This window comes from Phyllopteryx taeniolatus, chromosome 5 (genome assembly GCF_024500385.1).
Source record: "Phyllopteryx taeniolatus isolate TA_2022b chromosome 5, UOR_Ptae_1.2, whole genome shotgun sequence".
Classification (NCBI taxonomy): domain Eukaryota; kingdom Metazoa; phylum Chordata; class Actinopteri; order Syngnathiformes; family Syngnathidae; genus Phyllopteryx; species Phyllopteryx taeniolatus.
This window is the reverse complement of record NC_084506.1, coordinates 21,414,822-21,435,634: the sequence shown is the minus strand read 5'-3', so window position 1 is coordinate 21,435,634 and position 20,813 is coordinate 21,414,822. Positions and strand designations below refer to the sequence as shown.

Genomic DNA, 20,813 nt, shown 5'->3' with positions numbered 1-20,813 from the left:
CGAAATTAGAATATTTATTTACCACCCCGCCCCCATAAGAGCAGTGGTGTCGTCCACTCCCCCGGAAAAGTCAGCCACGAACCGGCGAAAAGTGTTGGTTTTTTTCTTCTTCTGCTTAAATATCACTGAAAAGTAAGTATTGATCGGAGTGTAACGCTTTGAAGTGAACGCGTGTTCGCAAAATGTAAAAGTACGTTTTATGTCAGCCAAACAATGTCAAATGGAGTCTGGCAATATCTGTTGGCAAATTAGCATTGGGCTAGTAGTAGCAGCTCTGACGCCGGCGAAGAAAAGACGCTTATTCGCGGCACACAATAACATTCGTCCGTCATTATTACTGATGTGCTTTGTCTTCTCACAGTAACATTCCCCAAACCGATTGAAACTGCGACCCATTCAGAAATCTCGAGCAAGTTTTCTAACTGTGCGGTACAATTTTACGCCTTGCCACTGACTGGCACTTGACTTTTTTTTTTTTTTTTTACCCGATTAGTGTTTATATTTGAGTCTACAATTCTACAATATTTGAATGGACAAGGCAGCCACAAGGGCAAAGGTAAGACGTGCATCATTCATTTTTCATCCTAAACACACTCGTATGCAATATGGTCATCATTTTAGAGAGTCAGTACAGTGCAGGTGCACCTAATGAAGTATGTGGTAAGTATAACTGAGTAATCTGTTTCTGTACACCCTTTTGTGGGTGAAGCCCCTTGAAGGTTCATTGATGCCCGTAAACAAACTGTGCACAAACCGTCCTCACCTTATAACTCAATTTTTATTTATTATTATTATTTTTTTTTTAAAATCTCATCTGTGTTAACCTTCCCCCTAAACAACCATAGAAGGGCCATTTTTACTTAGTAGATTGTGAAAATAGTCCTTCAATTTTTTTGGACTAATTAGACTTTTTACACCCTTGTTTTAAGACTTTCTATTTGCGGTGGTTTGGGGTAAATGGTGAAAACTGTGAGTAATTGACAAAACAAATAATTGCAATAATTTACTATAGCACATTAAACCAGTGATTCTCAACCAGTGTGCTGTGGCCATGAGAGATAATCAGATGTGCTGCAGGAAATCGTTTCACTTAATTGGTCCAAAAATAATGTATTTACTACAAATAATGTATCTTCAATATGAATCACAGCTATAACAGATAGAAATGCAGACTAACGCATCTTATGTAAAGTCATGCTATAATAGTTTTAATCCCCCAAGTACATTTTCTAGCAAAAAAAAAAAAAGAAAATGTAATTTTACCACCATTATCACCAACAGTAAGATACAGTAGCGTAATACAGCGGATCCCCGCTATTCGTGGGGGGTAGGAAATGGACCAGACTGCGAGTAGCAAAAATCTGCGGAATATTTTAAAAATTTATTAAAAAAAAAAAAAAAAAAAAACAGAATTCTTGAATAAGCAGGGATAAACCGCCAACAAGTGTTTTGGGGGTCAGTTCTCCTGCACAACTGAAAAAAAAACTATGAGAAAAAAGAAAAAAAAATCCACGACTCGGTGAATCAGCAGGTGCTGAACCGCAAGTATGTGGGAGTCCACTGTAGTCCTGACTCTTCATCAAAAACAAGGCAGAGGTTTTAGTCCTAAAAAGTATATAAAATATTGTTAACCGATGTAACATAATACGCAGTTTGAATATTAACACAACTTAATGAGAAAAAACGACTTAAATGATTCTATTAAAATGTCAAACTTTTTTTTTTTTTTTTTTTAAAAACAAACGGCACTAAAAGATTAAGTGAAAATGTGTAGCACTAGTCAAATACAACTGAACCTACAACCACAGTGGAAATAAGCCCTGAGGCTGTGTTTTTATCCTCGGTGATGACACTTGACTGTATTTCAGGAAGTGCTAATGTGCTCCTTTCTGTGCTATCACCAATTAAAGTCACATCAAATCAACTGAACTTAACAAATGTCCTGTGCTGAATTTAAAAAAAATTTAAGCCATTGTAACATTCACTCTAAATTGCCCGTCGGTGTGAATGTGAGTGCGAATGGTTGTTTGTTTGTATGTGCCCTGCGATTGGCTGGCGCCCAGTTCAGGGTGTACCCAGCCTCCTGCCCGATGATAGCTGGAATAGGCTGCAGCACGCCCGCGACCCGCGTGAGGAGAAGCGGCTCAGAAAATGGATGGATGGACATTTTAAACATTTAAGTCACTGATTTTGCATACCACCAGAGACGGCCCTTGTACCACACTAAGAAATCACTGCACTTTAGGTTCTTGAAATTTCACCCGAAAGCCGAATATCCCAAACTTTTTGAGAGTAGTTTATAATGTGACTTGTATTTTTCAGTGCGTGTGCAGATGTGAGTGCACAGATGGCTTACGAAGCAAACTGGATTACCTGAGCACTGAGCTCAACGACTCCTCCGTCCGTCTTCAAAAGGATCTACAGACGCTCTTTCGAATTCGCCAGGGTGAGTTGACGGACGCTTTTTGTTGAAATGGTCCTCTTCATGTCGTAGTGCTTTACTTGTAGAGGAAGGAGAGGGGGAGGGGAAAGCAAGCCTGCTCGAGTGAGAAGCGAAACATCTTTTAAGACAACCGAAACAGTCCAGTTGCGATTGATTCAATGCCTTGGGAATTAAATGGCTTGGATGAAGGAGAATATTCATAGACGCACACTTTACTTACTCCGCGTTCAATCAGATTGCTCAGATGTCATCAGATGTCACTTCTCACAGTTTGCATAAACTAAATGAATGGTAAATAATACAACTCAAAAAGTCAATGGAGCTTTTCACTCTTGGCATTAAGAACTGACCAGGGTGCCCCGACTCTGTGTGTACGGAAAGTATTTTTTGATTAGATTTTTTTTTTTAACACTTTGTATCTGTTTTGATGTATTGAGCAACATTTTATTGGTGTAAATTTCTTCATTTGGTTTTTCCACAGGCGGCACGGTGAACGACTGGTTATAGCGTCTGCCTCACAGTTCTGAGGACCGGGGTTAATAATTGTAATTGTTAATTTGTTTACTTTTCATGAGTAAAAGGTGAAGAAATGTTTAAAAAAAAAAAAAAAAAAATATTAAAGCTTTAGATGTGTTTATTGAGACACCTGGGCCAGTATTGAACTTAAGTTGAATACAACTGAATTGTATTTGGGCAGTTATTCTTTCACGTACCACTAGTTTACCACTAGAGGGAGCCTGCATACCACTAGTGGTACCATTCTTTTGAGCATCACTGATCTATGTAATTTCTTTTTTTTTTTTTTTTTTTTTTTTAGATTAAATTTAAATCAACTCAGTCTATTTAAATCAACTCAGTCTACTCTCTTCATGTTTCACAATCAGGATAAAGACCAGAGGAATGTAGACATGGACATGGCGAAATGCATGCTGACCTTGCTTCTGGGCAGAACGTGGACTCTCTTCCCAGTCTTCCTCCAGTTCTTGGAAGTAAGTCTGGCCTCCCCGGAGGCTATCTTTCAGTCGTGAACAAAGAGGTTGATGAGTGCGTGTGTGTGTTTTGTTTCACAGCTGTCCAAGTATAAAGCCGTCAACAAGGACCAGGGGTACAAAGTGTTGGAGTTCAGCAGAACCATCTGCACGGACCGGACAAATTACGATGAAGACGTAGCTTGTGAGTCATCCCAGAGATGCTCCGTGTTTTTAGAAATGCAAAGAGTTTAAAATTATTATTACTAAATAGACTATTTTAGTTATATAATTTTTATTGAAATTTGTTTTGTTCAATATTTTTCCCATTATTATTGGAGGGGGGGAGCAGCAGCCAGTCAAGTTCTACCGATAGATGACATACTTTGAAACCTAAAAGTTGTCTTGTCGTGCTGCTATTATGAGAAGAATTTCATCATTTAAAAAATAAAAAATCACATACTCCATTAGTTTATTTTTTATTTTTTTTTTTACAATTAGCCACCAAGGGCTGCAACTAAAGATTATTTTACTAATTGATTTATTTGTCCATTATTGTTTTGATTAAGCAATCCTTTTATAGATGGGATGAACTCTTAGCCAATCATTTATTCCTCATTAGCAATTTCCATGCTCGTTTCACTGTCTTCTAGCTATCGACACAATGAGACAAATGAGTCACTTTATTTACTCCAGCGGAAAATCAGCCTACTTCATCTCCAATGTTGTAATCATCTTTGCAGTTGTATTGTGGTTACAGTATTAAAATATTTAAAGCCCATACATGCGTTTTTATTCTGAGGCTGAGTAAATTTTCACTTTTAGGCTTTTCCCGTACCCAAAAATTTAAACTGGAATTTTTCAAAATTCATCCCCTGAAAGCCAGTTTCACTTGGCACTATGAATATTGGTCTGCACATCTATCATGAGCAGACCCACAAAAAAGTCTCAAGAACCAATACCCTTAAAAAGATGCAAAAAGTCTGCCATTGTGGTATGAAGTGGCCATTTTAGCCTCATTTTCTCCATTTCCATTGGTCCTTGAGATTTTGTCCCATCGCTTCCAAACTTGAACCACATATACAAAACACACTCTAAGAAAATGTGAGTTCTAATGATTATTTCAAAACAATTGATTTCATTATTTGTAACCTTTTAGTACATTGCTCAAAAACTAACCACTGTTATGACTACACAATGATAAGACAAGATGAGAGGGACGTAATGCGATTTAACAATCCAGTCCTGGCAGCGTGGAGCACTGCAGGATGCGCAGGTAATTTTTGACCTTGTTAGAGTCTCGGCGGAGGCAGTACAGCAGGTTGCTGCGGTTCAGCGAGCTCCGAGCTCCTCTCTTGTAGAAGCCGAAGGCGGGCAGATGGAGCGCTCCCTCAGGCTGGATGGGAGCGACTGCATTACTGAGCACGCCCAGAAGCTTCATCTGAACAAAAAGGGGGTGGGGGGAAAAAAACAATGTTACTATAAATTATGAATATTAATCAGGATCCTCTAGGTCAAGGATTCTCAAAGGTATGTGGGATTCCTCTAGTGGTACAGTATGTGAAAGAATCACTGTACAGCAGTTCAGTAGTATATTTTTTATAGGGCAAATACAAGAATTATACATTCTAATGAGATCCAATACAAATGCTTTATCAAATTGTGCCTTTATGAAGATAACAATATCAAATTATAGAATTATGTATTATTTAGAATAATCATACTTACAGTATAGTTTTATTTCAATTTGGCTATTTCATGAAACTAAATACAAAAATGATTTATTTGAATTTAGGTTACCTTATTGGGCTTCATGTATTACTGAAAATTATTCGATTTTGGTGATCTTATTCAGCAATGTTTGTATTTGTTCCAAACATTTTTCTCTATTTAAAAAATGTTTTTCTACTTCATTTAGTTTATTTTTAATTGTTTCTAAGACTGAAGTGTATATTTGACATTTGGATTTTTACTTAGCTTTTTTAATCTATTTGTTCTTTTCAGCTTTTTAAAATTAATCATTCATAAAAATATTAGAATTTTGTCAATTTATTTGACTATACTTGTGTAGAAACATTTCCTAAATAAGGTCACATGCATCCAAATACGTGATATCTTAATTAAAGCGATGCTACGCTCAGCGGTCAAAACATTAGGTACACTTACAATCCAGTTCAACGCAAAAAGTCAACAAGCTCACCTTCTCTGTCATTTTTAAGACTCCGTTCTTCAGCTCTTGCATCACATGGCTCATCTCCAATGCCTTGTTTGATGTGTAGTGCCAGAAATCCCGCTCACGGTTCTGGTTCTGGTTCTGGCGCATTCTACGGTGCAGCTGTGACAAGGGGTCCTCTCAGGTCCCCAGCAGCCTGAGGATCACCTTGGTCAGCTGCTCTCTCTGCACACAGAAGAGATAAGCTTCTATTGTTGGATCTTTTTTAATTAGGGCTGCAAAGGGGTGGAAAATTGGGTACATTTCCAGGATACTTCCAAAGTAATTTAAGCTAAATATTCCAAATTGGAAACTTTTTTGCGAATTGAGAGTAATTTAATGGGACAATATCATATTCAAGCATACCTAAACATTGTTTTGTTATAAGCAGACATCCATGCAAAATGGATAGCTCTCCTTTCCCACATGAGAGGGCATTACAGTACCTTAATTACTTTTTTACTTCACTCAGTGTGTGTGAGTGCTCACGCCTAGATTTTGTACGTTCTGTTTGTCGCCCGGTGTCAGGATGTCATGTGTGTGACATTTCCACTTTGCGAACATTGTTCCTGCTGGAGAACAATTAGTGCACCTGTTGAGAGAGAGAGAGAGAGGACTTTATTTCTAGAACACATTAACAAAACAAACATAGCTAAATTAATAACAATACAAAAAGTAATAAAAAAAAAAAATAACTCCTGCAGCGCCTCCTCTGTGTCTTAGACCAAACTGTCACAGTATTACGTTAGATTATTATTACAATATTTTGCACATACACGGTTCTTTTCCAATACCAACATTTATAAACCGGACTGACAACAAAAGGAATTACAAATCTGAAATAATTTCACAGACAACAAAGCATTGTTTAGCTCAGTGGCCACAGCAATATAAAAAGCATGACGAAGAGGGCTGTTTAAATGCCAATCCAATTGAACAAGGAATTTTATTGGTGCCTTCACGGTTGTGAATTTTGCCATTCAGCTTCTTGTTAGAGAACAGCAAATTTAGCGAAACCCGTTGAAACATTGAACTGTTGGACATTCAAAAGTTAAGAGAAACTCAAATAAAATTAATCTGTAAAAGGTTATAGTGCATTTAGGTTCATCCTGAAATTTCACCTAAAATCCTAATTCCTTATCTCCAACATTTTGGGAGTAGTGTATGTAATGAGTGAGAAAAACCCATCTTCGCTCTCTGGTCATCATGGTTACCACTACCTGCACTCTCCGTTCCAGCAGTTTTATTAACCTCTTTGTTCCCAAAGTCCGCACTACTTCTGGTTAATCTTCTTTTTAATTTTCTGCCCCAAATAACTGGAACATGCTACAACAAATAATAAAACTCACCTCATTCATCCCAATATCATCGTTGAAAAAGTTTGTGAGGGATACTTTCTTTGCCTGTTATGAACCTTTTCTTCATTATATGCCATAATGTAATATAATTAATGTAAATTTGTAACTATATCACATTCTACAGGTAGTTGTAGATCTATTTTTGTACAGTAATCCCTAGTTTATCCTGGGGTTTATTTTCCAGACAAGCCCCGCAGTAGGTGAAATCAGCAAAGTAGTGATCACATTTTTTTTCACACTCCTATTAACGTCTACCATACTCCTATAAAGACTTTCGATCCTTTTAAAGACCTTTTTAATTCTTAACCATACAGTAAGGCAGAGTACTGTACACTAAATATTTTTTATTCCTTGCAATAATTAATTTTCCATATTTAATTTTTTACAGTTTTAATATTTTAAGCTAGGACGTGTTTACTTTACCACACAAAAAATACAGCATATACTAATGCGAGATATGAACATGTGCAAAAAATCCGCAGTAGGTGAACTGCAATGCAGTGGGGGAACATGGCATTTATTTAAATTTGCTATTATTTTGCTTTGTTTTACTCTGCTGTCTGCTACCAGGATCATTGTTGAAAATAAGAAGCTGTTCTCAATTGCCTTAGCTGGATAAATAAAGGTTAAAAAAAAAAGCAGTCTTGACTCACAAATTGCGAGTGCAGGTCGCTGGAGAGGCCGTGCATCCTGGACGACTGCTGCATGACGCGCTCAAAGAGGTCAGCCAAGGTGGGCAGGGGGCAGCCGGCTTGTCCGTAGCCACAGATCGGGGCGCTGGCCACACTCAGGAAAAGCTGCGCCAGCGTCACCACGGCAAAAGAAACTACACAGAGGAGACAAATAAAGCTTGAAACACATTAAACAAATTCCATGTAGTGTTTTAATTATAAATCTTACCTCTTGTCATGGTTCCTCCGTTTTGATAGCAGATGTCTTGTCGAGAGGTTGGTCTGGCCACCGGGGCGACTCAGTGCAATGATGATGCTGATGAGACAAACTCATTTATATACTCGTTTAAATGTAAAATGTCATGTGATTTGCTAATTTGTGCGCTTTGTGGAAAACGGACGACAACCACTGGCAATTTGTCCACTGTACTGCATGGGGTATGGGATACCTTTTTATCTAGCGCTATGTATAAGATACAGGGGGAAAAAAATCTATCCACCACTGTTTAAATGCCAGGTTTTTGTGATATTAAAAATTGAGACCAAGAAAAATAGTTTAAAAACATTTTCCATCATTGTGACCTATAACCTTTACAAATCAATTGAAAATAAATTAAATATTTCTCGTACTGGCTGTTTAGTACATATAAAACAACCTCCCTTCTTTAGATGTCTGGGATATAGGGTAGTGTGGCAAGATGCCAGCCTTATCTTGCAAAGAAAAACATCCAAGCCCAGCTACATTTTGCAAAAACACACTTGAAATCTCCCTAACACGTGTAGTAAAATGTTTTATGGGCCGATGAAACCAAGTTTGAAGTTTTTGGTCATAATTCCAGAAGGTTTGGTGCAAACAGAACATTGCTAATCACAGAAAGAAAACCACACCTAGAGTGAAGCATAATGGTGGCAGCATCATGCTTTGGGGTTGTTTTTCTTTAGCTGCTGGGGCCTTAATCAAGGTGGAGGGAATTATGAACAGTTCTAAATACTAGTTAATGTTAGCACAAAACCTTCAAGCTACTGTTATAATGCAAGAAAATTACATGAAAATCGTACTACATCATCTGAACTTTAATTGGGGTTAATCATAGGCATTTTAAATTGCAGCAAGTGAAAGCTGACTCATTTAACGAGTTTAAATGTGATTGGTTAAATCTAAACACAGCCAATTCCCAGTTATGAGGGTGTGCACACTTGGGCAACCACTTTATCATAGTTTATCTCGAAAAGTTTACATTTCCTTTTTCAATTGAGTTATACAGGTTATAGGTCAGAATAGAGGAAAGAGTTTTGAAGTAATTTATCTTGGTCAATTTAGAGTCTTCAATTAACCCAGCATCCATGTTTTGGGAATGTTGACAGAATCCTGAATACCTGGCAAAAAACACAACTCCACACAGGAAGGCCGAAGCAGAGACTCAAACCCAAATCTCAGTAGTGTGAGGCAGCTGTGATATACGCTAGATGACTGCTCTGCCCTAAAATAATTACATCAAACGCTTTTGGCTCTTTGAGGGTGCTGTTCAAAATATGAATAACAATGCAAACATTCTAATATTTTATTGTCATCTTTTTTTAAATAGAAAATAAAATATAGAGTCAATGTACATATTTACAGGTTGGAGTGCATTCTAATACAATGTGCTATAGGAGCAGAAATGAGTGAGCACAGTTTTTTGCCCCCTCAAAATACTAAGAACCACTCCATGTCAACATCTGTGATGCTTCCACTTGCGGGTGGCCACGGCGATGTTGGCGTCCTTCTTGTGCCAGGGGAAGAGGCGGGCGATGGCGAGGGTGCCGTCGGGCCGCACCGAGCCGGTCAGCACGTAGAGCTGTGAGCGTCCGGGCCGCACCAGCGCGTTGGCGCAGCGCGAGTTGATGAGCAGCCACTGGTGGAGCAGGTGGTTGGTGTCGTAGGGCAGCAGCGGACCCTGGCGGATGAATTCCACCCGGCCCTCCACCTCAAACTCGGGCTCACCCGTCAGGAGGCGGCGGCGGTGCAGCTTGGCTGTCACGGCTGTGGAGGTGAGGGGGAAAAAATGTCAACAATCTGATGGAAAAGAGAAAATCAACATTCGGAAACAAGTTTCATATTATTCAACAGTGGCTGTGTTCGCAATCATTCACTTAGTTTCTTCTCCCTATATCCTTCACTCAGTCAAATCAAAAATAGTTGGTTTACTTTCTGTAATGACAACTGAACAAATCAATTATAATATTTCATTTATTTAAGCACAACCAGTTCAGGGTGTACCCCGCCTCCTGCCCGATGATAGCTGGGATAGGCTCCAGCATGCCTGCGACCCTTGTGAGGGATAAGCGGCTCAGAAAATGGATGGATGGATTTAAGCAGAATGTATTTTACAAAATGAATACAAACAAATCACTTTCTTTTCATATTGTCATATGTTGGTCAACTTTTTTGTCATGTCTGTTTGTGTTGAATAATTTACCTACTAAATAAAGTAATGTATTTAACATGATTGGGCGGCACGGTGAACAACTGGTTAGAGCGTCTGCCTCACAGTTCTGAGGACCGGGGTTCAATCCCCGGCCCCACCTGTGTGGAGTTTGCATGTTCTCCCGTGCCTGAGTGGGTTTTCTCCAGGCACTCCGGTTTCCTCCCACATCCCAAAAACATCCATTAATTGTAGACTAAATTGCCCGTAGGTGTGACTGTGAGTGCAAATGGTTGTTATTTGTATGTGTCCTGCGATTGGCTGGCAACCAGTCCAGGGTGTACCCCGCCTCCTGCCCGATGATGGCTGGGATAGGCTCCAGCACTCCCGCGACCCTAGTGAGGAGAAGCGGCTCAGAAAATGGATGGATGGATGGATGGATTCATGATTGTGTACATGCTAGATGCATGGTGTTGATGATTTGCTGAATATTTGTCCGTGTTGTGACAGATCACAGTGAATAAATCAATCCAAACGGAATACTAGCCTCCATTTATAATGCTTTGCTGCCATCTATAGCTGATTAGAAACCTCTTTTATGGCTGGGTCAATTACTCAGATTTTGTTATTCGCGGCAGGCCTAGGTCAGCACAGGTTCACTGTATATTGAGAGCACATTTGAACAGCACGATAAAATGGCAAACTGAGTATAGGCCACTATATAGTGGACAGGGAGTGATCCCAACACAGCCAGTGACTTGATCAAACTGGAGAAGTCAAAATGGCTGCCAACTCTTACCAAAGTCGTGCTGGCAAAAAGCATCCAGGACCGTTTTCATAGCGGGAGCTTCTTCCACCAGAGGACAGTTTTGACACGCTGCTTTGGGCAAATCTGCAAATGAAATGATTTTTTAATAATAATTACTCAACTATTATAAAAAACAACAAATAGAACTTTTCCATGCAATTGGATTTTGTTTGTTTAATACAAATATAAACATGGTGGTTCAGCATCTAACAAAATACAATGACGTAGAAAAAATAACAGATGGAGGATAAGCAGTATAGAAAATGGATAGATGGTTGAATGACATCGCATTTGTTTCCGCATTTAACTTAAATGGAGGGAAAAGTTGGAAAATGTTGGGATATTGTGGTTTTGCAATTGTTAATATTTAGTTTTTATTAATTATTATTTTTGGTCCAAAAATATTAAATACATTGTTGCAGGATATTTAAAAAACACAGAAATGAATTTTGACTCAACTATTCAATAATTTGTGCAAATGATCTCCTGGCAATTGATGATGATTATTTGCGGAAAATATTCTATGCCGCACAATTTTTGTTTGTTTTCAGAAAATTGAGTCAGTGGCATTTATCGTGGCCTTCCAAGATGGCTCCTCTTTTTTTTATTTTTAGGCAAAACACACATTTTTATGTCAGACTTCCACACAACTACTCTTAATTTTGTATGATTAATTTTCTTCCGAATGACAGACTTTTAGGCAAAATAGAAACTTATTATGATGACTCAATATTAAAAACTTTTTTTAGGTGCAAATGATCTGGCATTGCCATGACATCATTGATGATGATAAATTACAGAAAATGTATGCTGCACCGTTTTTTGTTGACAGAATAGGGCTGTCGAGTCGTTGGCGTTTACCTTTAGCAAAATGGATGAACTTGACGTGCGGAGACAGGCACATGTCTTCCTCGGCGGGGAAGCGGTCGCACTCAAGAGCTTGGGGCCAAGGGTGCCCCTGGCAGGCGAGCACGGGTGCACAGCTGTCTCTCACAGCCACGCACAGACTCCGACAGGGCTGGATGAACCTGATGGAGTGAGGGAGGCGTCAGAATGTTCAACTCCAGCGAGAGAGGACGCCTGACGTGGGGAAGATGAAGAAGGAAAGCGAACTTACGTGTCGAGACAGACGGGAGCGATGAGGGAGCAGAGGAAGGCCTGGGCTTGGGGGTGGCAGCCTGTCTGCAGCAGGGGTCTCCAATCCTCAGAACGGGGCACCACTTCGCCCTCCAGGTTGCTGTGGCCCAAGAAGTTGGGGAGGCGCATCTCGGAGTAGCCCACATCTTTGCACACCTTCATCTGGTTGGGGATGGCCACGCATCGGGTGGACTGGCCCAGGTCAAAGGCCTCCAGTGGGCCCAGGAGAGTTGCCGCCAGAAAGAAGACGAGCGCAGCCATGTTGAGAGCGGATGACAGGAGTGTGGCCGAGGAGGCCACGGGCGGCTTTATATACAAGCGCGAGAGCCAGCCCCATCAGTCTGTCAGTCTCTTATCAAGTACCTATCAAAGACGCCGAGACGATGTGTTTGGAGACAACGGCTTTTTTGTCATGGCTGCAGACAGAGAGGGGGGCATGTGGGGGAGGAGGTGTGGGGGCGGGGGAGCGGGGGCGAAGACGATGGGCAATCGCAGCCCAGCTTTCACCGAGTTGAAAGCCAACTAGAGGAGGAAAGTGGGACCACCTCTTTAGAGAAGAAACATGCTCAAGTGCTTTTGCTTTGTTGATAGTGTTGGTTCTCATAAATGAAAAACATTTTGTCCAAATTTACCAATGAAAAACATGAACATTCAAGTGTACCCTATATGAATGAACATGTCAAATCTGCCATGTACCAATGAAAAAAAAAAAACCAAAAAAAAAACATGCATGTCTAAATGTACCCTGGACCATTACAAAAAACAGGCATCTTAAAAATGTACCAATGAAAAATAGGCATGCGTCCAAAATGCACTCTGGACCAATGAAAAACACATGTCCAAAATACACCATGTACCAATGAAAAACAAGCATGTCCAAAATACACCATATACGAAATGGAAGACACGTCCAAAATGCACCTTGGAGCAATGAAAAACATGACACTCCTAATGTAGCCTTACCAATGAAAAACACTTGTTTCAGGAAGGGCATACAGGGCTAAAAAAAAAAAAAAAAGACCATCAAATTTCATGCGAGTGACTCACTGTGTTCTAATGTAACCTGGACAAATAAAAAATATACCCTGGGCTGATGAAAAACAAAAAAACAAAACAATTTGTTCAAGTGCACTATACAATACAAAATGATGTATCCCCAAATCTAGACTGTACTGATGAAAAAGACGCATGTCCAAATTTACCCTGGAACGATGAAAAACATCCATCCATCCATTTTCCGCACCGCTTATCCTGACAAGGGTTGCGGGCATGCTAGAGCCTATTCCAAGCTGACCCTGGGCGAGAGGTGGTGTACACACTGAATGGATTGCCAGGAAAATTGCAGGGCACATATAAACAAATAACCATTCACACACATTCAGACCTACAGGCAATTTAGTTTTTTCAATCAACCTACCATGCATGTTTTTGGAATGTGGAAGGAAACCGAAGTAACCGGAGAAAACCCACACAGGCACGGGGAGAAGATGCAAACACCACACAAACGAGGCCGGATTTGAACCCAGGACCTCAGAGCTGTGAGGCAGATGTGCCAACCAGTCGTCTACCATGCTGCGCAATGAAAAACATGCAAGTCTAAAATGTATCCTGTTCAAAAGAAGAACACGGATGTCCTCTCCTTGAGCCGTCGCCTTGTCATGGTGGAGGGGTTTGTGTGTCCCAATGATCCTAGGAGCTAAGCTATCTGGGGCTTTATGCCCCTAGCATGGTCACCCAGTGCAAACAGGTCCAAGGAAAGGGGCCAGACAAAGCACGGCTGCAAAGACCCCTATAATGTTTAAAAATCTAGGAAGACGTTTTCCCTGGCCAGGATGTGGGTCACCGGGGCTCCCCTCTGGAGCCAGGCCTGGTGTTGGGGCTCGAAGGTGAGCACCTGGTGCCCGGGCCTGCACCCATGGGGCCCGGCCAGGCACTGCCTGAAAGGGTAACCTGGGTCCCTCTGTGGACGTGGAATGTCACCTCTCTGCCAGGGAAGGAGCACGATCTGGTGATTGAGGTCGAGAAGTTCCGACTAGATATAGACGGGCTCGCCTCCACACACGGCTTGGGGTATGGTACCAGTCCTCTTGAGAGGGGTTGGACTCTCTTCCAATCTGGAGTTGCCCACGGTGAGAGGCGCCGAGCAGGTGTGGGTATACTTATTGCCCCCTGGCTCAGCGGCTGTACATTGGTGTTCACTGCGGTGGACGAGAGAGAAGCCTCCCTCCACCTTTGGGTGGGTGGACGGGTCCCGACTGTTCGTTCTGCTGGGGTACTTCACTGCTCACATGAGCAATGACCGTGAGACCAGGAAGGGCGTGATTGGGAGGAACACCCCCCCGATCAGAACCTGAACGGTGTTTTGTTATTGGACTGTGCTCATCACGGATTGTCCATAACGAACACCCTGTTCAAGCATAAGGGTATCCACACGTGCACTTGGCACCAGGACACCCTGGGTCGCAGTTCGATAATCGACTTTGTGGTCATGTCATCGGACTTGCGGCCGCATGTCTTGGACACCCGGGTAAAGAGAGGGGCGGAGCTGTCAACTGATCATCACCTGGTGGTGAGCTGGCTCCGATGGTGGGGGGAGATGCCGGTCCGACCTGGCAGGCCCAAACGTAATGTGAGGGTCTGCTGGGAACGTCTGGCAGAATCCCCTGTCAGAAGGAGTTTCAACTCCCACCTCTGACAGAACTTCACCCAAGTCACAGGGGAGGCGGGGGACATGGAGTCCAAGTGGACCATGTTCTGCACCTCCATTGCTGAGGCGGCCGACTGGAGCTGTGGCCGTAAGGCAGTCGGTGCCTGTCGTGGTGGCAATTCCCGCCGGTGAGGGATGCCGTCAAGCTGAAGAAGGAATCTTCTCGGCATGGGAGGAGTTTGGTGAGGCCATTGAGAACGACTTAGAGGAAATTCTGGTCGAACATCCGGCGACTCAGGAGAGGGAAGCAGTGCACCATCAACACTGTATAGTGGGGATGGGGCGCTGCTGGCCTCGACTCGGGACATTGTGACTCGGTGGGGAGAATACTTCGAAGACCTCAATTCCACAGACACGCCTTCCCACGAGGAAGCAGAGTCTGGGGTCTCTCCTATCTCTGGGGTTGAGGTCACCGACATGTTTAAAAAGCTCCTCGGTGGCAAGGCCCCGGGGGTGGATGAGATTCGCCCTGGAGTTCCTAAAGGCTCTGGATGTTGTGGGGCTATCCTGGTTGACATGCCTCTGCAACATCGCATGAACATCGGGGACAGTGCCTCTGGATTTGCAGACTAGGGTGGTGGTCCCCCTTTTTAAGAAGGGGGACCAGAGGGTATGTTCCACCTACATGGGGATCACACTCCTCAGCCTCCCTGGTAAGGTCTATTCAGGGGTGCTGGAGAGGAGGGTCCATTGAGAAGTCGAATCTCAGATTCAGGAGGAGCAGTGTGGTTTCCGTCCTGGCCGTGGAACAGTGGGCCAGCTCTACACCCTCGGCAGGGTCCTCGAGGGTGCATGGGAGTTCGCCCAACCAGTCTACATGTGTTTTGTGGACTTGGAGAAGGCGTTCGACCGTGTCCCTCGGGGAGTCATGTGGAAAGTGCTTCGGGAGTATGGGGTACCGAACCCCCTGACACAGGTCCCTGTATGACCAGTGTCAAGAGTTTGGTCCGCATTGCTGGAAGTAAGTCGGATTCGTTTCCAGTGTAGGTTGGACTCCGCCAAGGCTGCCCTCTATTACCGATTTGGTTAATAACTTTTATGGACATAATTTCTAGGCGCAGCCGAGGCGTAGAGGGGTCTCTGATTAGGATGCCTCCTGGACGCCTACCTGGTGAGGTGTTCCGGGCACGTCCCACCGGGAGGAGACCCCGGGGACGACCCAGGACACGCTGGAGAGACTAGGTTTCCCAGCTGGCCTGAGAATGCCTCAGGATCCCCCTGGAAGACCTGGATGAAGTGGCTGGGAGAGGGAAGTCTGGGCTTCACTGCTAAAGCTACTACGAATGTAGGCTGTACCTATGAAAAACATGATTGCAGGACAACTGGTCCTCAAAAGTGCTTACCTAGGACCAGAGGTCCTCTAAGACCACCCTGGTTGGTCAACTGGTCCTCGGGTAGGATTGAAAAAAAAATATATATTTACATCATTCAGACAGAGGTTTCTATGAAATTTCATATGTTCAACTGAAATAGAAATAGAATGTGAAAATGATGAGTGGCCTCAATTGAATCCACTTCTACAGTATCACCTCTGAGAAACTGAATTCTGAAAGTGAACGCGAGCCAACTGAGCATCTAGCAGACAGACAGTCACCCTCATATTGGCAGTCGGCCTTCTAATTGGAGGTTTCAGCAAATCTGCGTCTCCATTTTGCTTTGATCTGCCCAACTTGGGTGCTTGCTGCTTTCTTTTGGCGGCATGCGAGCTAGTCGCTGGGTTTAATGGTCCGATGCTACTTTTAAGGCAACCATGTTTTCAGAAATGAAGTGGTTGGACATCCAATTGAAATGGATGAGCAGTGTTGATTTAGTCCTTGTAATCCATCAATAGAATGACAAAAGAGCATCTTAGCTTTTGTTTGATGTCATCTGTCTCCAAATGTAGATGTGCATCTCAACCCTCCATGCCTCTGGGCCATTTCAGGACTTTCCCCTCTTGACTCCCCAGCAGCCGTCGTTTATTCGGACTTGACTTTTAATTCGAGCCCTGCTGGTGTTCTTGTTAAGCGTGGACCAGCCCTGCCTGCCTGCAGCCGCCATTTTACAGCCCCTTAAGATGACTTTGTGGCTGGTTCCAGCTCGGGTAGACGAACGTGACCCATCAGAGGGGACAAACTGGGCAATTAGAGTCACAGACCAATTTGGGAAAACAATGGCTCCACATGTTCAACACGTTCCCCCTGCCAGCAGCCCAGCAGGGTTTTGTTGTTGGGCCTAATGGCTGCCCTGTAGACACCCTGTCTGTCTTTGTAATGTGCCGCCTGGCCTTGCTGCACTTAAATGAACGCACAGGGCACCTGTCTACTAGATGTGTAGACACTCAGGGCTTAAACGCCACAAAACAAACACTCCAAGTCTATTATGATCATATCCCAGACAAATACAGTTCTTGAATATCAGGTAAACAGAACCCAGACCTAAACCCAAAGTAAAATCCGTGAGGTGACTAGAGATGCTCTCAGAATTTCCACACATTTCCAGTGCTCAAGTCAAGATGTGTCATGCTGATGAGACGCCTCCCCGAAAAAAGACTGTCAAAGATGCTTCAATTAGCTATTTTATTTATTTTTGTAATTTAAGCTTTTTTTTTTAATTTTTTTATTCAGTTTATATTGCGTTTTAAAATGGTCTAAATTGTTGTTAAACAGCATAAAAAAAACTGCCGTTTCCCTGGGGTGTGTTCACTTTCTATAGGAATTTTGCCAGTCAGGTTCATGTATTACTGTATTTACTAATAAATGAATGGAAATGGTAATGAAAAAAAATTCCATTGCGTACCCCGGGATTTATATGTTAAGTTTATCAACATACCTGTTACATAAAAGAAAATGTCACTGTTTTAATTAAATTTGTAACATTATAAGATCAAGTTGACTTTTTAAGAGAATTACATATATATATAATTTGGCATGGTAAAAAGTTGAACATTGTACAAATTTTAAGACAAAAGTTATTTCCGAGTTTAGTTGCCATTTTACAAGAATAAAGTAATATTTCAAGCAGAATTCATAATTAAAGCTGTTAAATAAAGCAAGAAAATACATTTGCACATTTTTTGTTAAATTTTGTATTTTTTCCAATCACTCAATTTCATGAGAAAAAAAGTTGCCGAAGGGTAGCTGGTTCGACAGACTGTCTGCAAGTCGGAGTGTCCTTGGGCAAGACACTGAACCCTAATTACCTCCCAGTGAGCCTGGCAGCGCCTTGCATGGCAGCAGTCGCACCCATTGGTGTATGAATGTGTGTGTGAATTGATGAATGTGAGGCTTTGTAAAGGGCTTTGGGCACTGTGATAGTGTAGATCAGAGGTGTTAAATTAATTTTTGTCTCGGGTCGCATTGAAGTTATGATTTCCCTGAGAGGGCCTTTAGAACAGTAAAACCATATAAATGTTTAATCACCAAATCATATTATTACCATTACACAACAAATTGAGGGATAACTAGTTTTGAAATCAGAAGACAAGGATAATAATTTGCTCAAGTATTGTTTTAGGTACTGTAGATGAAGGGTTTGGTAACAGAAAAATGCAATATCTTAACATTATTGTTTATTATGATGACAATTTGGAATTTGGGTACAGATTTGAGCAAAAATCACAGAAGTTGACAAGCATGATTTGCTTTCGCGGGCCACATAAAATGATGTGGTTGCCGCATCTGGCCCCCAGGCCTTGAATTTGACACCTATGGTGTAGATAAAGCGCTATATAAGTCCATTTACCATATTATGACCACCTCGTACGATTATGAGAATGAAACGTCGTTATTTTTGATTATTTGGAAAAATTGGATTAGGAGAGTAAACGTGTATTGTAAACAGAATTGTCCGTGCCAGTAAACCAGCTTCAACACCGCTTCCCAGTCTTGTTGCATAAATTCCTCCGCGTGTTTTACTTACAGTCCAGCTCCCCCCCACCCCCATTTTGGCCAATTGAGCCACATCAAAGGTGGCGGGGAGCTGTGGAAGAAAGGAATGAGGTGGTGGTCATGGTGTTGACTGAGATGGGGTGGGGGGCTCAGATAAAAGCTGTCTCCTCCCAACATATAAGAGACTCATTAACTTAAGAGATTGACCCCCCACCCCCTCTTCCCTCCCTTGCATCCTGCTGGGCTCCAGCAGGACTGACAGTGGTGGTGCAGACTGTCACTCACACTCAATTGTCACATCCAGTCTCCGGGCCCTCGCAGGCAGACGATGCCACGCCAAGACGCGCAGACGACAAAAATGCACCTCCGCTCGGCAGACTCCACTGAGGTAAGGAGCCGTATTATTATTTCTATATACCAGCGGTGTCCAAATATACAGAAGAAGAGAGAAGAAAAAAAATAAAAAATCACAGGATGCACAGGCCACTGAAACACACTAAACCCAATCATCAAGCAATAATACATTGTTTATATAATGTAGCTATTTTCTGTTAAAGGTAAGAGCTTTGGAGTTTTCAAGGATTCTGGAACGGCTTGTGGCCCTGTATCCCACTAGAATAAAACGGCCCCTGCACTGACCAGCTTTCCACATTTAGAATCAAAAGCCTTCTAAACTACTAGCCTACTAAGATGACAATTTTTAAAGCAGTTACTTGATGATCATTGAGGAGTGACTGCTCTAATCTGGAGTCATGTCTTGTTGAGATTAAACAATGCATGTCCTGTAATTGTAGCTAAACATACCTATTTGATTAAGGACACCACTGAGTTTTGACAAAAGCACCATTAGCCAAAGTGACTCAGCAAAACATCTCAGTGTTCTACAACCCCAATTCCAATGAAGTTGGGACGTTGTGTTAAACATAAATAAAAACAGAATACAAAGATGCGCAAATCATGTTCAACCTATATTTAATTGAATACACTACAAAGACAAGATATTTAATGTTCAAACTGAGAAACTTTATTGTTTTTAGAAAATAATCATTAACTTAGACTTTTATGGCTGGAACACGTAAAAAAAAAAAGCTGGGACAGGGTCATGTTTACCACTCTGTTACATCACCTTTTCTTTTAACAACATTCAATAAACGTTTGGGAACCGAGGACACTAATTGTTGAAGCTTTGTAAGTGTAATTATTTCCCATTCTTGCTTGATGTACAGCTTCAGCTGTTCAACAGTCCAGGGTCTCCGTTGTCGTATTTTACGCTTCATAATGCGTCACACATTTTCAATGGGAGACAGGTCTGGACTGCAGGCAGGCCAGTCTAGTACCCGCACTCTTTTACTACAAAGCCACGCTGTTGTAACACGTGCAGAATGTGGTTTGGCATTGTCTTGCTGAAATAAGCAGGGGCGTCCATGAAAAAGACGTTGCTTGGATGGCAGCATATGTTTCTCCAAAACCTGTATGTACCTTTCAGCATTAATGGTGCCTTCACAGATGTGTAAATTACCCATGCCATTGGCACTAACACCGCCCCATACCATCACAGATGCTGGCTTTTGAACTTTGCGTCCATAACAGTCCAGATGGTTCTTTTCTTCTTTGGCCCAGAGGACCAGATGTCCACAATTTCCAAAACCAATTTGAAATGTGGACTCGTCAGACCACAGAAAACTTTTCCGCTTTGCATAAGTCCATCTTAGATGAGCTCGGGCCCAGAGAAGCTGGCGGCGTTTCTGGGTGTTGTTGATAAATGGCTTTTGCTTTGCATAGTAGAGTTTCAAGTTGCACTTACGGATGTAGCGCCGAACTGCATTTACTGACATTGGTTTTCTGAAGTGTTCCTGAGCCCATGTGGTGATATCCTTTACACATTGATGTCGGTTTTTGATGCAGTGGATCGAAGGTCACTGGCATTCGAAGGTCACGGGCATTCAATGTTGGTTTCCGGCCTTGCCGCTTACATGCAGTGATTTCTCCAGATTCTCTGAACCTTTTGATGATATTATGGACCATAGATGATGAAATCCCTAAATTCATTGCAATTGTACGTTGAGGAACATTGTTCCTTAAACTGTTCAAATATTTTCTCATGCGCTTGTTCACAAAGAGGTGAACCTCGCCCCATCTTTGCTTATGAATGACTGAGCAATTCAGGGAAGCTCCTTTTATACCCAATCATGGCACCCACCTGTTCCCAATTAGCCTGTTCAGCTGTGGGATGTT

General features: G+C 42.2%; 2 protein-coding genes and 1 pseudogene across 2 annotated transcripts; 1 reads left to right on the top strand and 2 right to left on the bottom strand.

The window, feature by feature from the left end:
- The first annotated feature begins 24 nt into the window (after positions 1-24).
- Positions 25-4,192, top strand: LOC133478756 (DCN1-like protein 5). Its single transcript, XM_061775237.1, is given in 6 exon segments — positions 25-132; positions 494-556; positions 2,323-2,400; positions 2,402-2,446; positions 3,328-3,432; positions 3,514-4,192. Coding segments are annotated over 5 exon segments (408 nt in total). The 5' UTR covers positions 25-132; positions 494-529; the 3' UTR covers positions 3,667-4,192.
- A 450-nt stretch (positions 4,193-4,642) lies between these two features.
- On the bottom strand, positions 4,643-7,891 carry LOC133477738 (prolactin-like; annotated as a pseudogene).
- Positions 7,892-9,364: 1,473 nt separating this feature from the next.
- Positions 9,365-12,311, bottom strand: szl (sizzled). The gene is made up of 4 exons (XM_061774558.1): positions 11,983-12,311; positions 11,727-11,893; positions 10,857-10,949; positions 9,365-9,675 (listed from the first exon to the last, which is right to left on the bottom strand). Exons 1-4 carry the CDS (start codon positions 12,261-12,263, stop codon positions 9,365-9,367), a joined length of 852 nt encoding a protein of 283 aa, XP_061630542.1. The 5' UTR covers positions 12,264-12,311.
- Positions 12,312-20,813: the final 8,502 nt, after the last annotated feature.

What these genes read in the sequence shown, in the direction of transcription:
- szl (XM_061774558.1), bottom strand. Translation starts at nt 12,263, where the DNA reads ATGGCTGCGCTCGTCTTCTTTCTGGCGGCAACTCTCCTGGGCCCACTG. An exon ending in GCTCCCGTCTGTCTCGACAC is followed by an intron (nt 11,894 to 11,982) that starts GTAAGTTCGCTT and finishes TCACTCCATCAG; the next exon opens with GTTCATCCAGCCCTGTCGGA. An exon ending in TTTTTGCCAGCACGACTTTG is followed by an intron (nt 9,676 to 10,856) that starts GTAAGAGTTGGC and finishes TCACCTCCACAG; the next exon opens with CCGTGACAGCCAAGCTGCAC.